The sequence below is a fragment of the Anoplopoma fimbria genome, chromosome 10 (genome assembly GCF_027596085.1).
Source record: "Anoplopoma fimbria isolate UVic2021 breed Golden Eagle Sablefish chromosome 10, Afim_UVic_2022, whole genome shotgun sequence".
Taxonomy (NCBI): Eukaryota; Metazoa; Chordata; class Actinopteri; order Perciformes; family Anoplopomatidae; genus Anoplopoma; species Anoplopoma fimbria.
Window position 1 is genome coordinate 12,833,581 of NC_072458.1, and position 20,067 is coordinate 12,853,647.

General features: G+C 43.5%; 1 protein-coding gene across 7 annotated transcripts in view; it reads left to right on the top strand.

Annotated features, from left to right (window-relative positions):
• Nucleotides 1-19,726, top strand: part of macf1a (microtubule actin crosslinking factor 1a) — a 230,951-nt gene extending 211,225 nt beyond the window's left edge. Inside the window, exons 81-101 of one of the 7 annotated variants that reach the window (XM_054605485.1) lie at nt 142-324; nt 430-585; nt 670-876; nt 1,170-1,289; nt 1,385-1,554; nt 1,642-1,801; nt 1,899-2,093; nt 2,204-2,476; nt 3,497-3,685; nt 3,826-3,937; nt 4,072-4,238; nt 5,040-5,202; nt 5,317-5,471; nt 5,608-5,682; nt 8,616-8,633; nt 9,472-9,589; nt 10,781-10,843; nt 13,935-14,152; nt 15,588-15,710; nt 16,486-16,594; nt 17,256-19,691. In XM_054605485.1, coding sequence (XP_054461460.1) covers nt 142-324; nt 430-585; nt 670-876; nt 1,170-1,289; nt 1,385-1,554; nt 1,642-1,801; nt 1,899-2,093; nt 2,204-2,476; nt 3,497-3,685; nt 3,826-3,937; nt 4,072-4,238; nt 5,040-5,202; nt 5,317-5,471; nt 5,608-5,682; nt 8,616-8,633; nt 9,472-9,589; nt 10,781-10,843; nt 13,935-14,152; nt 15,588-15,710; nt 16,486-16,594; nt 17,256-17,524 — 3,243 coding nt within the window. In that variant the 3' untranslated portion in view covers nt 17,525-19,691. Of the gene's footprint in view, nt 1-141; nt 325-429; nt 586-669; nt 877-1,169; nt 1,290-1,384; nt 1,555-1,641; nt 1,802-1,898; nt 2,094-2,203; nt 2,477-3,496; nt 3,686-3,825; nt 3,938-4,071; nt 4,239-5,039; nt 5,203-5,316; nt 5,472-5,607; nt 5,683-8,615; nt 8,634-9,471; nt 9,590-10,780; nt 10,844-13,934; nt 14,153-15,587; nt 15,711-16,485; nt 16,595-17,255 lie in introns of all 7 variants that reach the window. The other 6 variants (XM_054605482.1, XM_054605481.1, XM_054605479.1 and 3 more) reach the window with 6 other exon arrangements.
• The last annotated feature ends 341 nt before the right edge of the window (nt 19,727-20,067 follow it).

Consider the following 20,067-nt stretch of genomic DNA (forward strand, 5'->3'; position numbering starts at 1 on the left):
TCTTCTATTCATACAGAGACATTTGGTCCATGGCCATTATGAATCTTTAATGGCTTCCATTGTTCCCCAACCAACCAGTGAGACACATCGACACTCTCCTTTTAGTGTCAATTCACACTTCTCATTCCTCTCCGTCTGCAGGAGCTTCAGGCCCAGCTGTCTCAGCGAGCGGACCAGTACCACCGTCTGCTGGATCAGGGAGAGTCCATGCTGCTGGCTCGCGGAGGAGAAGAAGCAGGACCCGGTACCACACAGACCCAGCAGAACCTGGCCATGCTGCAGAACAAGTGGGCCAGCTTCAACACCAAGATGGACGACCGCAGGGTAAGTCTGCGACACCAATGTTTTATTCACCGGACTTGTGTTTTCTTTCTGGCTTTTGAAGATTTGTTGTTTTGTTTTTTAATTTTAAACTCTGAACCCCTCCAGGCAAAGCTGGAAGAGGCTGTCTCCTTGGCAACAGGTTTCCAGACCTCTCTGCAGGACACCATCAACTGGCTGACCCAGGCTGAGCAGACCCTGAACATGGCCCAGCCCCCCAGCCTCATACTGGACACTGTCCTCTTCCAGATCGATGAGCACAAGGTACTGGACGTTCTCCAGTCATAAAAAATGTGGTTAAGATACCTCAGTCGTTACATATTTTCCTAACTCCTTCTGCACTCCCAGGTATTTGTGAACGAGGTGAACACCCACAGGGAGCAGGTCCTGGCTCTGGAGAAGGCCGGCTCTCAGCTGCGCTTTGCCAGCATGAAGCAGGACGTCGTTCTCATCAAGAACCTGCTGCTCAGCGTCCAGGCCCGCTGGGACAAGCTGGTCCAGAGGTCACTGGACCGTGGGCGACACCTCGATGAGGCCCGCAAACGCGCCAAACAGGTACTGATCTGACTGTAATAGTAAAGACCAAAGGCACAGTCCACTGACAACATCAAAATGAAAGATTGACATAAACGTTAATGTTGCTTCGAACCTTAATGTCTTTGCTATAGGTTGATTGCAGCTGTATTTTGGAAATATAAAGTTATACTGCACTTACACTTGTTTCTTAGCTAACTCTGATACAGTTGTGATGACTTTTTGCACCAACACTGATTAGGAACATTTCATTTTTTAGGAAAGAGTTGACTCAATATTGACCTCTTTTAAACTCTGTTACTCTCTTTCTTCAGTTCCACGAGGCGTGGAGGAAGCTGACAGACTGGCTAGAAGAAGCCGAGACAAGACTGGACTCAGAGCTGGAGATCTCCAACGAGCCGGACAAGATCAAAGTACAACTGGCCAAACACAAGGTACTGCAAGGCAATTATTCGCACACTGTTTTCTCTTTTTGTTGCGTCCCAATCTACAAATCTTTTTCCTCCCTTCCCTTGTTCTGCCCATCCAGGAGTTCCAGAAAGCCTTAGGGTCGAAGCAGCCGGTTTACGACACAACAGTGAGGTCTGGGAGGGCCATGAGGGACAAGGCTCAGCTGCCGGCAGACACCCAGAAGATGGAACACCTGGTGGGTGAGGTCCGCGACAAGTGGGACACCGTGTGTGGCAAGAGCGTGGAGAGGTAAAGAGGATGAAGGGGGTCGATAAGAACCGAAAATACAGATGTGAGTATGATTATTAACAGCTGTTTGTCTTCTCCTCCATCCAGGCAACACAAGCTAGAGGAGGCTCTGCTGTTCTCAGGCCAGTTTGCAGAGGCTCTCCAGGCCCTGGTGGACTGGTTGTACCGGGTAGAGCCCCAGCTGGCCGAAGACCTGCCCGTCCACGGAGATCTGGATCTGGTGTCCAACCTCATGGACTCCCATAAGGTGCGTAAACAGAACAGGGCTCATCAAATATGTACAATATGGTTATAATATCACAGAAGGTTCACAGTCTGACACTACTAATGTCTGAAACCTACAGGCTTTCCAAAAAGAGATGGGTAAGAGAACCAGCAGCGTTCAAGCTCTGAAACGTTCGGCTCGGGAGCTGATGGATACCGGCCGCGATGACACGGCGTGGGTCAAAGTCCAGGTTCAGGAGCTCAGCAACCGCTGGGACACGGTTTGCGCGCTGTCGGTCACCAAGCAAACCCGCCTTCAGCAGGCCCTCAAACAGGTCTGAGAGCAAGCTGCCATATGGATTCAAAACTTACACATCATATAATTCACAGGACGCTATTAAAGACCCCTTCCTGCCTTCTTTCCAATTACCCTTTTCTCCGTCAGGCGGAGGAGTTTCGCACGGCGATACAGGTCCTTCTGGAGTGGCTCTCCGAGGCAGAGCAAACGCTCCGTTTCCGCGGCGTCCTCCCCGAAGAGGCCGAAACTCTGCAGGCGCTGCTGCACACACATCGCGACTTCATGGGCACCGTGGAGGAGAAGAGGACAGATGTCAACAAGGCTGCCGGCATGGGAGAGGGCATCCTGACCGTTTGTCACCCTGACTCCATCACCACCATCAAACACTGGATCACCATCATTAGGGCACGCTTCGAGGAGGTGAGGAAGGGAGGAGGTTTATTAAAAATGATATTATCCCAGGTTAATGTAGTTTCGTTTTTTCAACATTTTAGCTTTAGCGTTTGAGATTTGGAAGGCCCTGCATTTATTGACCTCCTGTAAACCTTAATTTTAAACCTCTGAAGCCTTAGTTGTTTTTGGGCGTTTCTTGCTACAGTCACACTGTACTCTGTGTGGCCTTATTTTTCACTGCAATATATACAGCATACGTCCTGCTATGGAAACAACACAGTTATGGCTAGAAGCAGAGGTGTCTTTTGACAGCATAACACAGTTCCCATGCCCTAGTTGAATTGTTTGATAATTTGTTTTACAAAAATTGGCAAACAATGGATATATATCCAACTTGGCTTAAGTTACCACAAGTGTTACCAATATTGAGGAAAAAAATTGAGGCCCTATGTGCTATACATATTAAGCTATTTACATTTTTACAACCTCTACTTACAACCTCTCCTGTCCTTTCCTCTGTGCTCAGCAGTTCAGTTCAAGTGTCAAAGATTTCTTGTCACATGATTGTTGGTCTAAGATTAATCAATCATGGCTTCCTAGTTGCGCTGAGGAGCGCAGAATTGTTTTACAGGATCTGGTTTAAACAAAAGGTTTGTCTCAGGGCAAGATTTAAAATGAGAGTTGTAGAATATAATGGTTTTGATGAAATATCAAATGCTGCTTTTTCTGACAGCAGCATTTATCGTACATGATGTGTTCAAGGACTGTTGGAAAAATGCAAATCTGAAGATGATTATTTACAGCGACTGATGATAAACGGTTAAGTTTTGGTGATTGTTTAGAAAATATACTTTTCAACACACACACACACACACACACACACACACACACACACACACACACACACACACACACACACACACACACACACCCCCAGCGGATTTGGGGGTTCAGAGAGTTAATCAAGGACGTGAAAAATAACGTGCTGAAAAAACTATATATATATATAGCATATATATATGCTAATCAACACCTCTCACTCTACAGGTGCTGACGTGGGCCAAACAGCACGAGCAGCGGCTGGAGACGGCTCTGACCGAGGTGCTCAACAATGCCAACCTGCTGGAGGAGCTGCTGTCATGGCTCCAGTTTGCTGAGACCACATTGGTCCAGAAGGACACGGAGCCGCTTCCTCAGGACATCCCACAACTCAAAACACTCATCACAGAACACCAGGTGGGCTTCAATGACTCCGCACTGAAAGCCCAAGCATGGTTTTGGTTCTTTTTATCCTATCACTATATGGAGTTAAACCTGAATCTGTTTGTGCTGTCTGTTAACAGTTTGGTTACACTTCTGGTGTTTGTTGTTCTCAGATGTTTATGGAGGAGATGACGAGGAAGCAGCCAGATGTTGACAAAGTGACCAAGACCTACAAGAGGAAACCATCTGAGCCTCCCAGCAGCCTGGCTGAGAGGAGAGGAGCCCGTAAGTCTCCCTTGTTTACCTTTTATTGCACAAATATTATCGTCTCCCACTCTTTGGAGACGTGGGTCTACGCGTTACAGAAGGTTTATCTGAAGCGACGAACAGGATTCGTTAACTCTCTGCTTCCTCTACAGGCAAACAGCAGCAGCAACAGCAGCAGCAGCAGCAGCAGCAGGCAGCCATGCAGCTCTCGGGAGGAAACCCCAGACTCAACCAGCTCTGTGCCAGGTGGCAGCAGGTTTGGCTGCTGGCTCTCGACCGCCAGCGCAAACTCAACGACGGCCTGGACCGACTGGAAGAGGTGTGTTTTTTGATTATATGATTACATGACTATATGATTGACCCTTGTGCCTCAAAAGTTGCACTGACAGAGGATGAAAAAGAAAAAAAGGATACAAAAAAATGACATATTACATTTAAGTTAGTTAATATTTAGTTTAATATTTTAACCAACTTCAGCCATTTCGTTGACAAAATGTCCCTTTTGTTTCTTATGAAAATAAATAATAATTTTCTGTATACTAAATGCCATGGTGGATTTAAAAAAATTCACAGTCTGGTATATGTCAATTATTAGCAACAACAACATTGATTTTGATGCATTGCATCAAACACATAATAGTGCAGCAATAACCCAAATGGAAACCAGGAAAATAATATATAGGGCAGCATGAAAAAATGGCTCAATCTGGTGGAAACTAGTAGAAACTACAATTTTGTAGTACTAAATGGAAAGCCTGATATAATAGAGTGTATGATTATATGCTGTATTTGTGGTTTTTGTCCTTAAGGATCTGAGTCTGTATTTTGGCTACACAATTTATTATAGACTTATTTTAGGAGCTGGTTGACCTTCCAAAATTTGATTTAAAAAAAACCAAAATGTATGCCATATGCAGTGACACAGCAAAGATAATCAGAAAACTAAAAATCCAAAAATGTCCCTTGTGGTGCACTCGGGTTAAGCCTTCATTAAGTTATGTACCAAAATCAAATTAAGTGAAAGCAATAACTTGATATTACTTAAACATTCAGAATCCCATTCTTTTGGTCACTGTGACATGAAAAGTATCACAGCACTGTCTGCATTGTGTTTTTTCAGCTCAAAGAGTTTGCCAACTTTGACTTCGATGTGTGGAGGAAGAAGTACATGCGCTGGATGAACCATAAGAAGTCTCGTGTCATGGACTTCTTCAGACGCATCGACAAGGACCAGGATGGAAAGATCACGCGTCAGGAGTTCATCGACGGCATCCTGGCATCAAGTATGTTATGGTTGACGATGGTTTTGGTATTTATTTGGTTGGGGCAGGAGTCTTGTTTTAGACAATTCTAAAGACATTTACTGATACATGAACCCCATTTGTCCGTCTGTGCAGAATTCCCCACCAGTAAGCTGGAGATGACAGCAGTGGCAGACATCTTTGACAGAGACGGAGACGGTTACATCGACTACTACGAGTTTGTTGCTGCTCTGCACCCAAACAAGGACGCCTACAGACCCACCACCGACGCTGACAAGATAGAAGATGAGGTAAGGAAAAATATGCGAAAGTAAATTACAAACACAAAGAAGCAAATATGAAGTATGGCGTAAAGAGGACAGTCAGCCGTTTGGGTGCATGGTTAGTAGTCTGATTACATTCACTGACATGCTTGTTGCTGTGCAGGTGACTCGGCAGGTGGCCCAGTGTAAATGTGCCAAGAGGTTCCAAGTGGAGCAGATAGGAGAGAACAAATACCGGGTAAGTTCAGCTCAGTCTGGGGTTCACTTTGATGCTGTTTAGAAAAACTATAACTTACAAACTGTAATATAAAAACTTAAGGAAATGTTCATGTTAATTGCAGTTAATTTATTTGTAATTGTTAACAGACCTGGGTCAAAACGGATTTGCTTATAATTTTTGGCAATGTTTGTCTTCATTCTTAGATTAGGAGTGTAAGTTTGCTGTGATTTAAACACTAAAGTCCAGGGTCTGATTTATTTTGACCTTGTTGCTAAAATGTAATCATTATCAATCGCACAAATAAAGAAGTAACTATTTAATCCATAGCTCTGCTGCCGAGGTCTGATTAATGGACAGTGTATTAATAACTGGCTGTGTCTTCACTTTTCCAGCAGGCACCATTAACTTCTCAACATAACTTCACAGCGTTTGTTTGTGTGTCCGTCTCACATCATGATGTCATGGTGTATTAATAATTGTCTGTGTTGTAACATATCATATCATGACATGTTATGATAACATTGATATAACGTGTTAATAACTCATCTCACATCACTCCAGGATTGTCAGCCTTCTTTGTCATCACCATTAATAATGACTCCATGTAAATGTGACTGCATAGAACCACGCTGGGCTGCTGGATAGGAAAGAGGCAGAGCTGCAGCTGATGTACAAACACTGCTGTCAGCTGGTGTTTAAACCAAGCAGGTTTAAAGTTTATTCAAACTTAACTGTAAAAGAAACCTTTAACACCAAATGTACAAGACTCTCAGGTGATTTGATGATCATATACAGCCATTTGTTCACGTTTTCTTCTTTGCCATCTAACAATAATTAACGTCCAAAAACCACACTACGCACTACCACATAATTTGGGAACGTTAGACATATATTTGAAGGGACAGTTCACCACAAAATGAAAAATATATTTTATTCTGTAAACTAACGATGTTTGATACAAATTATCTTTTTTTGCCGATCGCTGAATCAATACGTCTAGGTCGTGAATTAAATTAATATGTGTGTCATCTTCAGTCACCTCCAACTCCTCAGGAAGAGTGTGGGACTTTGAAGCAAAATTTTCATACAGGCCAAACGTTGGAATTACAACTTCCTGGTCCATCATGTTTTGCCATGGGGCCCTAAAGTTTCCCCATAGATTTACAGTGGGAAAGACGTCTGTAACTCAGCGGATCATTTTTTTAGCCTATCTCTTTCTAAGCCTATCAGAACAGCCTCATCAAAAGTAAGTAAGAAGAGGATGTAGTCATTGTGACGTCACCCATTGGTTTGTGGAACCGGTTTGAAGCTTTGAGATGAGCGGAAGTTAACTTATTTGGAATGCGGAGTGACGTAGAGACGCTGTATACGGCTCTGGAAGCTGTAGCCACATGTCAATCAGAGTAAGCTACTACTCTGCTTTATGGTCGATTTGACTCTAAATGTAAACTCAAGTTTACAATTTTTACTGTTAGAAGTAGGGTTATTTTCTCAAAATCTTCCATACAATCAGACTTATTTTTGCAACCAGAGGAGTCGCCCCCTGCTGGTCAGTAGGGAGAAAGCAAGTTTTAAGACATTTCTGCATTGGCTTCACTCAGCAGAGCAGGAGGATGCCGCCTGGGCTGGACCGAGGGCTGGGAGGCGGGGTTAAAGAAAACTCTAGTGCGCACGCTCTTTGCGGTAGATCCGGGTAGTTCAGTAGTAGGAAGTAAAACTTATTTTGCGTCCGGAGGAGAATCTCCAATTGCCAAAGGTGACTGGAGCAGCAAAAATAGTGATTTAAACATAATGTATCCTGCTCCAGTACTATAGGTTGTGTGAAATGATTATTCTGTTAACACAAATTCTGAATCTACTCGTGTGAGAGAGGCTCTTGTTTGTTACAGAGCGAGACGTAAACATTAACGGCGTCCTACTTGGCCTAGCTGTCATGTTAGCTAAAGTGTTGCTAGGTGAGCTAGCAGTATCAATTATAGATGCACAGTGATACTTTTGGCGGGTGTAGTTCATGAAAAAAAGAAAATATTTACTACCTGAAACCGCTCACAAAAAGGTTTTAGGATTGTCTTGAATTACCGGGGCATGATTTCTTTCGATTCTTTTATTTATTTATTTTTTGGCGCCACAAGCCATTTGCCATCTAGTTCCATTACAAGTGAGAGGCAGTCATCTCGAGGGCTGATATCACTAACACACATGCCACAATCTAGATTGCTAAGTAGCACTACAGGTAAAAGAGGAAAAATATGTATTTCTGATTTGAGGTGAAATGTCTCTTTAAGCCTTCAAAAATGAAAATTAGAATTTTAAGACCCTGTTGGCCAAAAATAAAATCATCATCAAATACAAACCAAGGATGATTCAGTCCTTGGTTTATTGTGTTGAATTAAGAATTTTGTTTAAAACCTGCAGTGATTTCCCAGCAGTCTGTGTATCTTTGCAGCATTTTACAGCAGTTGTTGGCAGTTTTCAGCAGTACTTAGTGGATCGCCCATCACTAGCACCGCTTCAGAATGCGTGTCCATCCATCATTATCCTCTGTGTAATGATATCTAGTGTCTGAATGCAGGACACTGGGGATACTAATCCTTCACCCACTAGTTTTTGTCACATTGGTTGTGCGTCTTGTCTTTGCTCATGTTTGTGTCTGGCTTCACTTTTCATCGCCGTCTTTACTTCCATTTTTCCCTCATCAGCTGGCAGTTTTATTAAGCACCGTCATAACATCCACAGGCATTCATGTTCACAGATTCTTTTCACTGACACAACTAATTCTGAGCTCAAAAAACAATATTGCACAATGACAATAACCATTTATTAGACGATCCTGTCCACATATAAATGGTATCCATTCAAACATCATCAGTTTTCAGTACATGTTGGTTCACTCTTGCTCTCTTTGTTTCTCCTTGTGTTCCTGTGCTCCGTGTCTGCTGGATTTATTGTAGTTCTTCCTCGGAAACCAGGTAAAGTGCCGCTGCCGTGATCTGTCGTGTGAAATCTGCTTCCTGCCTTCCCCACCAATGGAGTGCTGTCCTTTCTGTCTTCAGTGTTCATTTTTTGTTGTTGCTATAAATCCATAATAATTAATAACAATAAAAAAGAGGACGCACTCCATTGTGGCTTTGCAACGTGTAAGCAGGTTTCACCATCCAGTTCTGTTCCTGCTGTGATTTGTTTGGTGTTGAGAGTGACAAATAGCTCAATGTGAGGCAGGCGACGGTGACATGGCTGAGGGGGTAATTAGTGGTTAGGTGATATATAGGGCGCTGTGGACTGGAGCTGGGAAGCAAATCAAGCTGCTTGGAGAGAGATCCAGAACATTTCCCTCTGTGCTCGCTTTGGAGTTTGGCTTTGCTCGGCGGTTTGAATAGAACATAAAGACTGAATACAAACATATGAGTGATTTCTACTGTAAATGATAATGCTTGTGTTCGGGTGGCTGGGTGAACCGGGCTGAGAATCATCAGATTGACTCTGTAGTTATGTCAGTGCATGTTTTTTTTTTCTGTCATTGCATGAAGTAGATCTTCAGATTTGGTACATGGGCTGATTTGTGTGATGCTGTGATTCAATTAAAATTCATCTATCAAATATTATTTTACTAACTGACTTTTTCTGATTCCCTCTCTCCTTTTTCTGTCTTGCAAAAATCCTCCTTTTCTATCTGCCCATTCTACTCTTTTTCTATTAATTTCATCCTCCCTCCACCTCTTGTTTTCTACTCCTTTTACTTATCTCTTGTCCTCTTTACTCCTCATTTCCCTTTCTATCTTCCTCCTCTTATTTCTTTTATCCCCTCAGTTCGGTGACTCTCAGCAGCTGCGTCTGGTGAGGATTCTGCGCAGCACTGTGATGGTGAGAGTTGGAGGCGGTTGGATGGCTCTGGATGAGTTCCTGGTCAAAAATGATCCATGCAGAGGTGAGTGATGTTTACCCACTCACAGAGACACACAACCTTGAATCGTCCGTCTCAAACACACTAGCGACAGATTCCACAACACACACACACACACACACACACAATCATGTCTTCTTTCTCCTCCTCTGTCACTTTCTTTGGTTCAGATGCTTTAACTAGAGCCCGAATGATAATGGATTTCTGTGGCAGACGTTTTTTTGGTAACCTAAACTAAATTTGTTAGAAACATGAACAACTAAGGGTGTTCCTGAACTGTTGAGTTTTCAATGATTTGATCTATAAAGCCCGATTTACCGCCAAACTCAGTCAAATCCTTTCAGTGGCGGGTAAATTGAAACAGCTGTACTGTATTTTGAAAGTCAATAAAATTCACTAAATGACGATGCAGCCTGTTGGATTACCTTGTTTTCATGTAATAAATATTCTAATGTAAATAAGATGGGAATCTACATGAGAAATAAAGAAAAAGGAAAAACAATTGGTTATAATAATCATATTAGGGATTCTGTTGGACCGTGACAGATGTTATCACAGTGAGTTTCCCACTGTATAGCCTATTTTGGTGTTAATATCAGCCTTTTAATGATACTACTCAAAAAAAAAATCATTTTTGCACTGCAATTCTATCCTCTCGGCCACATAATGAGGCATTTTAATTGTAACGTGTAGTCTACCATCTAGAAGGTAGATATCGTTCTGACACCAGATGATACCACCAACACAAACAAACTCTCTCTCTGCTCTTTATGAAAACAAACACACCTCCACCAAAAGCTCCACCTGCACGGAGCTCTTGACACATTCACAGCAGCGAGCTGAGGGAAAACACACCTACGAGACTGACAGTCTGAGGAGTAGTCTGTCGGCAGGTGACGCAGCGAAACGCTGCTCCGTCTCACTTCTCTCTCCAGTGTTTCCCTTCAAGTGCCGTCTACATTCGGTGTCTTCGTTTCTCTCTCTCCATCTCTTATTCCTAAAAACAGAGTCCTCCTCCAGGAGTTCATCATCCCATCATTTCACATCATTTATTTCTGTACTCGCACAGGCAATTCTCTCTCCCTTTCCTCTGTCTTAATTATTTTATACTCTTTAAAATAAACCGTAGTGTTGCATGGTGCATGGTCCTCAGTTCTCTCCCTCTTCCTCCCCCCCTCTCTCTTCCTCCCTCCCTCCCTTTTTCTCTTTCCTCAGTGCAACATCCAGGACTTAAGATTCTCCGCTCCGATTCCAGTAGCTCCATCTCATCTCGTATAGGTTGGACTTCTCCTCTCTCTCTTACGCCTTCACTCTCTCCTAACTGCCTGTCTTTCCTCCGCCCCCCCGTCTGTCTTGGCAGCTTTCCTCTTCTGTCTCTCCTGGACTCTCTTCTAGATTTCTTCTTTTTTTCTTCTTGCTCTCTCTCTGTCTCCCATTATCTTCATCTTCTCTTCTTCCTCTACTTTGACTTGTTGGTTTGGCCTTGTTCTTGTGCCTTGCTGACTGTGATCACCTGACTAACGTTATGTCTCCCCACTGTTCTGCTCCTCTCCCCCCCCTCCCTCCCAGCTGTTGCCGCTCATGCAAGCTCTGATATCTTGACTTGTCTTTTAAAACACTTTTCAGGGGTCACTGACACTCGTCCCTGTTGGTTGGTTGTGTGTTTGTGGTCTGTGTGTGGGATTTTTGATAAATTAATTTACCGGTTCCAACTCCAAAAGGTGTGTGTGGTGTGTGTGTGTGTGTGTGTGTGTGTGTGTGTGTGTGTGTGTGTGTGTGTGTGTGTGTGTGTGTGTGTGTGTGTGTGTGTGTGTGTGTGTGTGTGTGTGTGTGTGTGTGTGTGTGAGACTCTTCATTCCTCCGTGAGCATGCTGTTATTTCACATTGTCTCTTGTGTCTCTTAGTGACAGTCACTCCTGGCTATTTCTGCTGCCGAGGTATCTACACTTCCTCTCTCTCTCTGCTCCTCTGTCACTCCATCTCTTTCACGCTCCGTCCGTCCGTCAAGCTGTCAGTCTTCATCTTTAACCAAAGCTCTCCTCTGTGTGTCCATATATACGTGTTACTTTTCTAACTAGTGTGAGGTTTGTGTGTGTGTGTGTGTTTAGGCATTGATTTCAGCCATGTTTGTGTGCCACATGTTTGCGTCATGCTTTCCTCACTCACAACAAAGCAGGGTTTGGCCAACCCCCTGGTCTTTATTTTATTCTATTTTTAATCCTTTTTTTCATATAATGAATTCAAGATGAGGAATTTTACAATAAAGAAACATGGATGGAGATGCTCAGCAGAAAATAAGTCCTAACGTATAAAACACAATAATGTTGAATAGTTGTGTTTTCATGTTAAAATGAACACCACTTAGATGTATTTTTTCATTTTCTAGTGTAAGAAAAGCCAACATTCCTTTACATGCTTCACAGGGGCAGTGAACATGTAAGACCTGGGCGTGGCCAGCCTGGGTTTTCTAATAACGCTGGCTTCCAACGTGGCTCCTTTAAATGCGCTGGCTGGTTGGTGGGAGACACAATTACAGGGTGCACCTGGCTTGGATGACGTTGAGGGGGGACGTAATTGCAGGGTGCACCCCTTTAATTGAGCGGCCTTGCTGTTGGGTTGCTAGGGGACGATGGCCATGAGGCTAGGAGTTGCACTGCTGCTAAGGCTAGCTGCAGCTTTCTTCTCCCTCCTTCTCCTCTTTTTTTTCACTCCTTTCATTTTGTTTCTCTTCCACCCTTCCTCTCTGAATCTCTGTCCTGTTTTTGAACTGCTCTCTTTCTCTACCACCCCCCCACCCCTCTCTCTCTGTGGCTGGCTTCTCCAGGCTTGTTGTCGTCTGCTGGGGCTGCTGCACTACTTTGTGTATGCGAATGCTGCTGAGTGTCTTTTTGAAGAAGGGAGAAACCCTGAATCTCTGGGCTCTGTTCTGCTTAGCATAAACTGGGCATGACCGACCTCCACACATACTTCTACACATGCTGCGCACACACAGCACAGCTGAGATGCTCCTCCGCAGCGAGACGCCAAAACGAATCGAAACAGGAGACCCATGTTGAGAAACGAGAGAAGAGAGGCTGTGCTTTTTGCTCCCACATCCCTCAGATGTTTTAAAGCAAATACGCAATGAAAGTGTGTGCGTCATTCAGTGAAATTATATTTTTGACAGACCTGGGAGACACTTGACATTGCTCAACAGGTTCAACATTTAGGAAAAATGCGCTTATGGAATTTCTTATTGAGCATTTCCTTCATCGGTCTGTCCAGAAAAGTCAGCGTGTGCTTGGAGTTTATTATTCATATTCTAAGACAAACTGACATCCATTACAGTATTTTCTATCAAAAATGAAAACCTTTGTGACATTAAGAAAATAAACAACAATTGATAAGCATAGCAAAAACTTAGTTTCGTCCATTTAATTTAAACTCATTGCTCTTTTCTAACCATTTTTTTTTCATGGTTTTAGCTGTAATCTCTGTTGTCTAAAAGCTTCTATGGGGTTCGGTCCTCTGTGAAATGCTGTTTGTTAAATGCCTCTAAAAAAGAGAAATATTCAGAACTAATGACATTAGATTGTTTATAAAGAAAAGCATCCTTATCTAGACATCTAGAAGCGAGTCCCACAACAAACTTTCTTCATTTATAAGCATTGTTACAAATATTAATTCGATTTTGAGTGACAATTTTTACTTTTGGAACAGAAGCCGGGCGTTCTGGTTTTTCTTCTGCTCTCCATTTGTTCCCCCTTGTATATTTGCCATGGATTATGTGCTGGACTATTTCTTTGTCAGCCGCAGTGACGACCTGTTGGTGAGCTTTAATCCTTGGGAGGAAATCGAATGAGCGTATTTACCAAAATGTTGGACTAATCCTTTAAATCTATAATCAGCGCTCTGTTAGCAGCTTTTTAATTCTCTGTCTTATTGAGAAAATAATCTCCGTAGTGCACAAAATGTTTTCACTGGTGATTAACAGGAACACGTGAAGGGGGAATAGCGAGCCGTGGAGTTTGGATGATGACCTCGTCTGCAGCGGTGACGGTGTTTCTCCTAAACGTGGACCCCCCGCTGACCTTCGTTGCGTATCCAATTGATTGATCTCCTCGCTCACCTCTCCCCTTAAAAACAACCCAACCAATCTGCACTCACGAACCCCTGAACCCCACCCCTCCAAACATCCGCCCTGCTCACGTGCACTCTCAAATGAAAAGTGCACAGACTCTAATGTCTGCAGCCATGGAAGCACCGACTCTCTCCCTCACTGTGCTCGCTGCCCTGCCTCCCCCACCCCCACCCCCTCCACAGGAGGAAAGGTCGAGCCGTCACGATCAAACCGACTCATTTGTCTTTTCCCGTCTCTGTTTCTCTTCAGCTCGCGGTCGCACCAACCTGGAGCTCAGGGAGAAGTTCATCCTCCCTGAAGGAGCGTCTCAGGGCCTGGCCGCCTTCCGCTCCCGAGGCCGACGCTCCAAACCGGGCTCCCGCAACGCCTCGCCCACCCGCTCCTCCTCCTCTGCCTCCCACAGCGGAGCCTCCCTCCCCTCCGCTCCCTCCACACCTGCCACGCCGACGGCCTCCGCATCGTCCAGGGTAAGAGTCTGATTCCTACACATTTTAGAGTTGAGGCAGGATTCCATTTATTGACTTATAAAGGAGTCACACGTCTTAAATCCACTTATTTAGGTAGATTTGTTTCATCATGCATTGGCAGGTTTCTCTCATCATTGCATTAATGAATCAGAGCAGTTATATAAGACACAACCAACCTTCACTATAGCTAGTTAGATAAAGGATATATAAACTGGGTTTGAAATTTGTCTTGAACCAGATAAAAAGGGAACTTAAACAATTTTGCACATCAAACTCTTGAACAGAACTATTGTACACTAGGGGTGGGGGAAATGGATTTTTTAGAAGCACCACGAATCTCTCTTGAACGATTATGACTCGATGCTGCTGCAGGCCAAATTGTATTTATTTTCCTCTTTGTTCTCTTTGCAATCCTGGAAAATGTAACCCTCCAGTTGAAACATCTCTTCTATTTGTTACTAATATTGAATTTATAAAAGATAATGGACGTAAATATATCTTTATTTTTTTAATTCATCATTACAAATATTTAGTGTTTTTAAAAATAACAAATATTCACAGTGAGGAAAAAATAAATCATGTATATACAGATTTTGATGCATAAAGATAAATCAATAATCGCTTTATAATCGAATCATAGCCCTCTGAATCTAAACGAATCGTGAGGTGCCTAGAGATTCCCACCCGTTATACACATGACAACAAAAGTTGAATAGCTGACGGCTACAGGAAACATATCTTTAACTAAATAGCGAGGGGAGGCACGACATTGGTCAAGCTTAAAACCTAGCCACATACACGTGAACAGTGTGTTTGAGGCTGTATTGTCAAATAGAAACACACTTTTCAGGACAAACACTCTAAGCTCGCTGTTACCAGGCAATCAGACTACTTGTAGCCACTAGTGTTGTTGTCATCATCTGATTGCTGTGTGAAGACATCACTGTCAGTGTTCAGCATGTGTGTGTATGAGAGCCGGACTGAATGAATACCGGTGTTATTTGTTTATGTTTCATATTGTTCGGTTGTTGTCATCCTACTGTTGTTGTTGTCAAAAATCACCACATCCTTAACTGTGAAATTTTTTTTTGTTCTTGTTTCTTTGTTTTGTCTTTCATCTTTTCCCCTCGTTCCTGTCATTCCTGCTAACCTGCCTCCAAAAAATGTCCTTCCTGCATTGTTGGGTTTAAAAAAAAACAACGACATGAAAATCAAATCATCTGCTCTTACACAAAAATACACTGCGCTGCACCTTCTCGCTATCCAACCGCTCCTCCATTTCCTCCATAACTCCCTCTCTCCTTTATTTGCTTCCTTGGTTTGCTGTTTTGCTCTCCTCCTCCTCCTCCTCCTCCCTCCCTCCTCCTCCTCCTTCTCCTCCTCCTCCTCCACACTTCCTTCCTTCCATCCTTCCTTGCTCCCTTCCTACCTTCAGTCCTCCCATACTTACTCGCGTGACTATGCCAAGCCCTGGCTGGCTCACAGTAAAACTCCAACGCCAACCAAGTGCCAGTGCTGCCCAGATCTCGGTCACGGCCACACCACTCCTGGGCACGAGGTAACACACTCACCCTCACCCTCACCCCACCCACCCACCTCCCTGCCCCACCCAACCCGACCCCACCCCACTGAGCGCGCTAATGCACTAACGCACACACCGCCACATAGACACCTCTGTTGTTGTGATGTGAAAAAGGTTTTCATGTTTGAATTAAACATCTTGTCTTGAGGGTGGTGAAAATGCTCCAACCTTTAAGAATAAACATGATGTGGTCCAACTAAAACCTGAAAGATGACTGGTTTTAATTTGAAAAGGACAATATATTACAAGGTGTATGTATGTATGACATAATCGATGTATGACATAATCAATTGTTTTTTTTATAATACTTAATTCTATCCTACGACTACAGAGAATTGTCACTTGTTATGCCTTGCTGCTCATTAGGTTTTATATCAGACTAAACTGAATTTGTTTGGATTTTGGACCGTTTATCAGATTAAGCAAACGATATGATGAGATCCCCCTGAGACTATTAAGGAAACCGACACCACAAATAATTCAAATAATCAATTCTTTATTATTCTTTTACGTATAAAATGAATCTAACACCAAGCTTTCATAGTGCCGTTCATCATGTGTTTGGTTCTTTGTGTGTACAGTTTTCATTTGTTGTTAGATAGTAGTCTATGTGATGTGCTGTGTGTTTGTTTTGGACTCATATGATGATGTCGCGTTTGAAATACTAGTGTCTATCTAATAGTGATTCACATCAGTCACATGACCAGGGTCCAGTCATCCCTCATCTGATGTTTCCTGTGTTCTCCTGCAGGGGGCGACGTCGGGGTCCAAACTGAAGAGGCCAACGTTCCACTCGAGCCGAGGCTCGCTTACCGGAGAGAACGGAGGAACAACGCACTCCAGCAAACCGACACGAACCGGTGAGACGGTGGTCTCTTGTGTTCTGTGAAATCATTATATGTCTACCGAATGTCAGTGGACATTTGAAATTAAATTAAATTTAAAATCACTTTATTAGCTAATTCTCCTTCACATGAAACTAGACTAAGAACCTTCAGTCATACTAGCAGCTCTGTGAGACTGTACTTAGGCACAATGTTGCTTTGAGCTAAATGCTAATGTCAGCATGTTAACATGTAGATGTTTAGCAGGTATAAATTCACCATGTTAAACATCTAAGATTAGCGTGTTAGCATACTCACATCTCACTTATAACTACAAATGTCATGGTGGCGGTAGAACATGTTTTACTGCTATCGAGTAGATGTGAAATCTTTGAACATCATGCTGTCAGATTAAAAAAAGCCAGGGGTTTTACAAAACCAATGTGATCCATCCTCTGAGGACCATGAATGTCTGTTCAAAAGCTCATGGTCATCTGATATGTTAGGATGTTTCAGTCTGGACTAAAGTGGTGGACTAATCAGTACAACCACCCGTAAAGCCCTGCAACTAGCATGTCTAAAAGGTTCCAGTGCAAAGACCTAATGTCATTCATGAGAAACAAATTCTGCATATGACAAAACAAAGACATATTTTGCACATTTTTGAAAATGTGTGTTTGTGCCGTCTTCTTGCTAGATCCGAAGCGAGGGCGTCCACAGCCAGTGGCCCGGCCAGCCGAGCCGGCAGCCGGGCGGGCAGCAGAGCCAGCAGTCGCCGTGGCAGCGACGCCTCGGACGCATCAGAGCTCCAAGACGCTCGCTCCGTCTGCTCCGACGCCTCGGACACCCCGCGACGACCCGGGGCCAAACCCTCCAAGATTCCCACCATCTCCAAAAAGGCCCCCAGTCCGAAGGGCCCCAGCCCGAAGGGCCCGGGGTCGGCGAAGAAATAACTCCAGTCTCTGAGAAACTGGAGCAGAACCGTTACCCGTCCATTTACAGAGGGTTGACTGCTAACATAGGCCACTTTCAGTCTGAGATCCATCCACAGGGCTAGTGTAGAGTTTGTGCACTATGACTGACATTTTCCAGGGGAAAGAAGGAGATGGATAGGATGAGTGAATCTCCTTCTCACTCTTTTCCCTGGTCTCATAAACGGACTGAGAACCTGCACAAGGGGAGCAGAATCGAGGTCTGGCAGTCCGGGCCAGAATCCGTGGAGCCGAACTGGACTTTTCCCCTTTAAGAGACCGACCCCATTTTGCCTTCCAGTCTCCTGCTTCATCTTTCAAAAGTTCCCCACCAGTGTGGAACCGAACAACAAACTGACTTGACGTGATGCTGCCTTACTCAAATGCTTCTGTCCGGATCGGACAGAGCAACTGCTTTATACCACACTGACACACAGACACACACAGGGAGTGGGACACACCACCACTACCACGGCTACGAAAACAAAAAAACAACATTCAAGAAAAAAAAAAAAAAAGAAGAAACAATTGCGGGTCATTATTTTGGCCTGTGGGCTAGATGCCTCTGCGATGAGTTACAAAGAAAATATGCAATGGCCGCCGTCTCGCTTCCTCCAGACTGGTCGGAGAGAAAAATGGTCACCTCAGCAGATCTGCACAAAGCAGCCCCCACGTGTGAAGAGCTCAGGAGGCGGGAAACGAAGTCCGACAAACACACACACAAACACACTCGCACACCAGCTAACCTCAGACTCAGAGGGTCGTTTGTGGTGACTGCGGAGGTGGTGGTGCTGCTGCAGCTGAGGGCAAACACTCACACACTCAAACACCGCAGAGCAGACTCCTCCCGACCACCGGAACGTCAGGATCAGCCTTGTGTGTGCATTTCAGCAAAGGGCGGTGTGGTTTTGTCGTAACAATCCAACACACAGAAAATCACAAACTGGCAGTAGAGAGGACTGTCTTTCTGGTGACACACCCGACTTACAGCACATTACTGACAATATACCACATGTGAAACCTAACCCGATGTTCGACAACCAGCATGCACTAATTGTCTCTTCCTCTGCAGATCCACCTTAATGTCTATGCTGCGTTGCCCTTAGCAACCCAGCAGCACACACACACTCTCAAACACACACACGTGGTGTGTATTATGTGTGTGATTGTTACAGGAAATGATAGAGGTCGTTGACTTGAGTCACTGTATGCAAAAAAATTAATTTGCGAATGTCATTTTTGTTTTTCTTCTTGTTGTTTTCTGGTTAATTTATAATCCAGTTGTACTTTTGTTATTTAGCTTGAAAGAAAAATCTATTTATTTTTCAGTGTCATGTCATATCACCTTTCGCAGAGAGTGATTTAGTATTATGGTTAAAGAAATTGAGTTTTTTTGTACCAAGGAAAAATGTCCGCTCGGCTCTTTAACATTACTTGTGTGTGTTTCTACTTCATTGTAACTTTACATTATTCACTAGGTCGCTGATTCTGGTGGCAGCCTTGTTTGTTCATTTTTATTTTTTTCCTTTTCCTTTTTTTTTTGCTAATGACTTCAATTCCCAGATCATGACCAAAGGGGTTTGCCCTTCATGTGTAGAGAGAACTACAACTATGAATGACAGGGAAACCTGGACGGAGCGGACCAATGAGAGCAGGTTTCCTCCCTCATGTCCCTCCCCAGTGTTTCTTCCTCTAGGCTTTCCTTTTTCTTCAAATGACTGTCAGTGAAGGGACCGAGTTGTCTCTGTGTTATCTCAGTGTAAGAGATGAAGTCTATGAAAAACGAATGAAATTACAGTAAGAAAGAATACATCTTAAGGTGATTTTTATTTATTTATTGTCTCTGAGGGGAGGGGGGTTCGGGGTGCAGGGGACGAGTCCTCCACCTTTTGATGCTGTGCTACTCTGTGTGATGACGAACATGGAGGGAGGGAGGGGTGTTACTAGGAGTCAATGGTGTAAAAGTAAAACAAAAAACTAAAATTATAAACATTTTTTGTTCTGTTTTTGTATTAAAAAAATATGCTTGCAGTAAAACCCTCTTGTTTTTGATTTTTTTAATAGCCCAATGGTCTCTGCAAATATGGAAACATCTGTCTGTGTGTGGGACGTTGAATGCTGTATGTAAATGTTGGTAATACAAGAGCTGAAATGGTCAGCTATTTTGATAATTGATTCATTGTTGAAGTAATTTAAGTGAAAATACTTAAAGTGGCCCTATAATGCTTTTCCACTTTTTCCCCTCTTCTTTAGTGTGTTATATACATATTTTGTACATGTAAAAGGTCCGTAGAGTGTAAAACCTGAAGTCCACGCCTAAAAGGAGTTACCCTCACCCTCAGAAGCTCCTGAGCTACCTGAAACGGCTCCATTGAATTCTCTCCTTCACTTCTGTAACTTTATGAGGTCACAATGTAACGGAAGTGACGTAAAACTCTCCGGCTAGTTTGGCCCCTAAACAACAAAAGAGAGAAACGGAGCTGAAGCCCCGGAGGAAGAGTTTTTTGAAATGTGAAACGTTGACCAATCACAACAGAG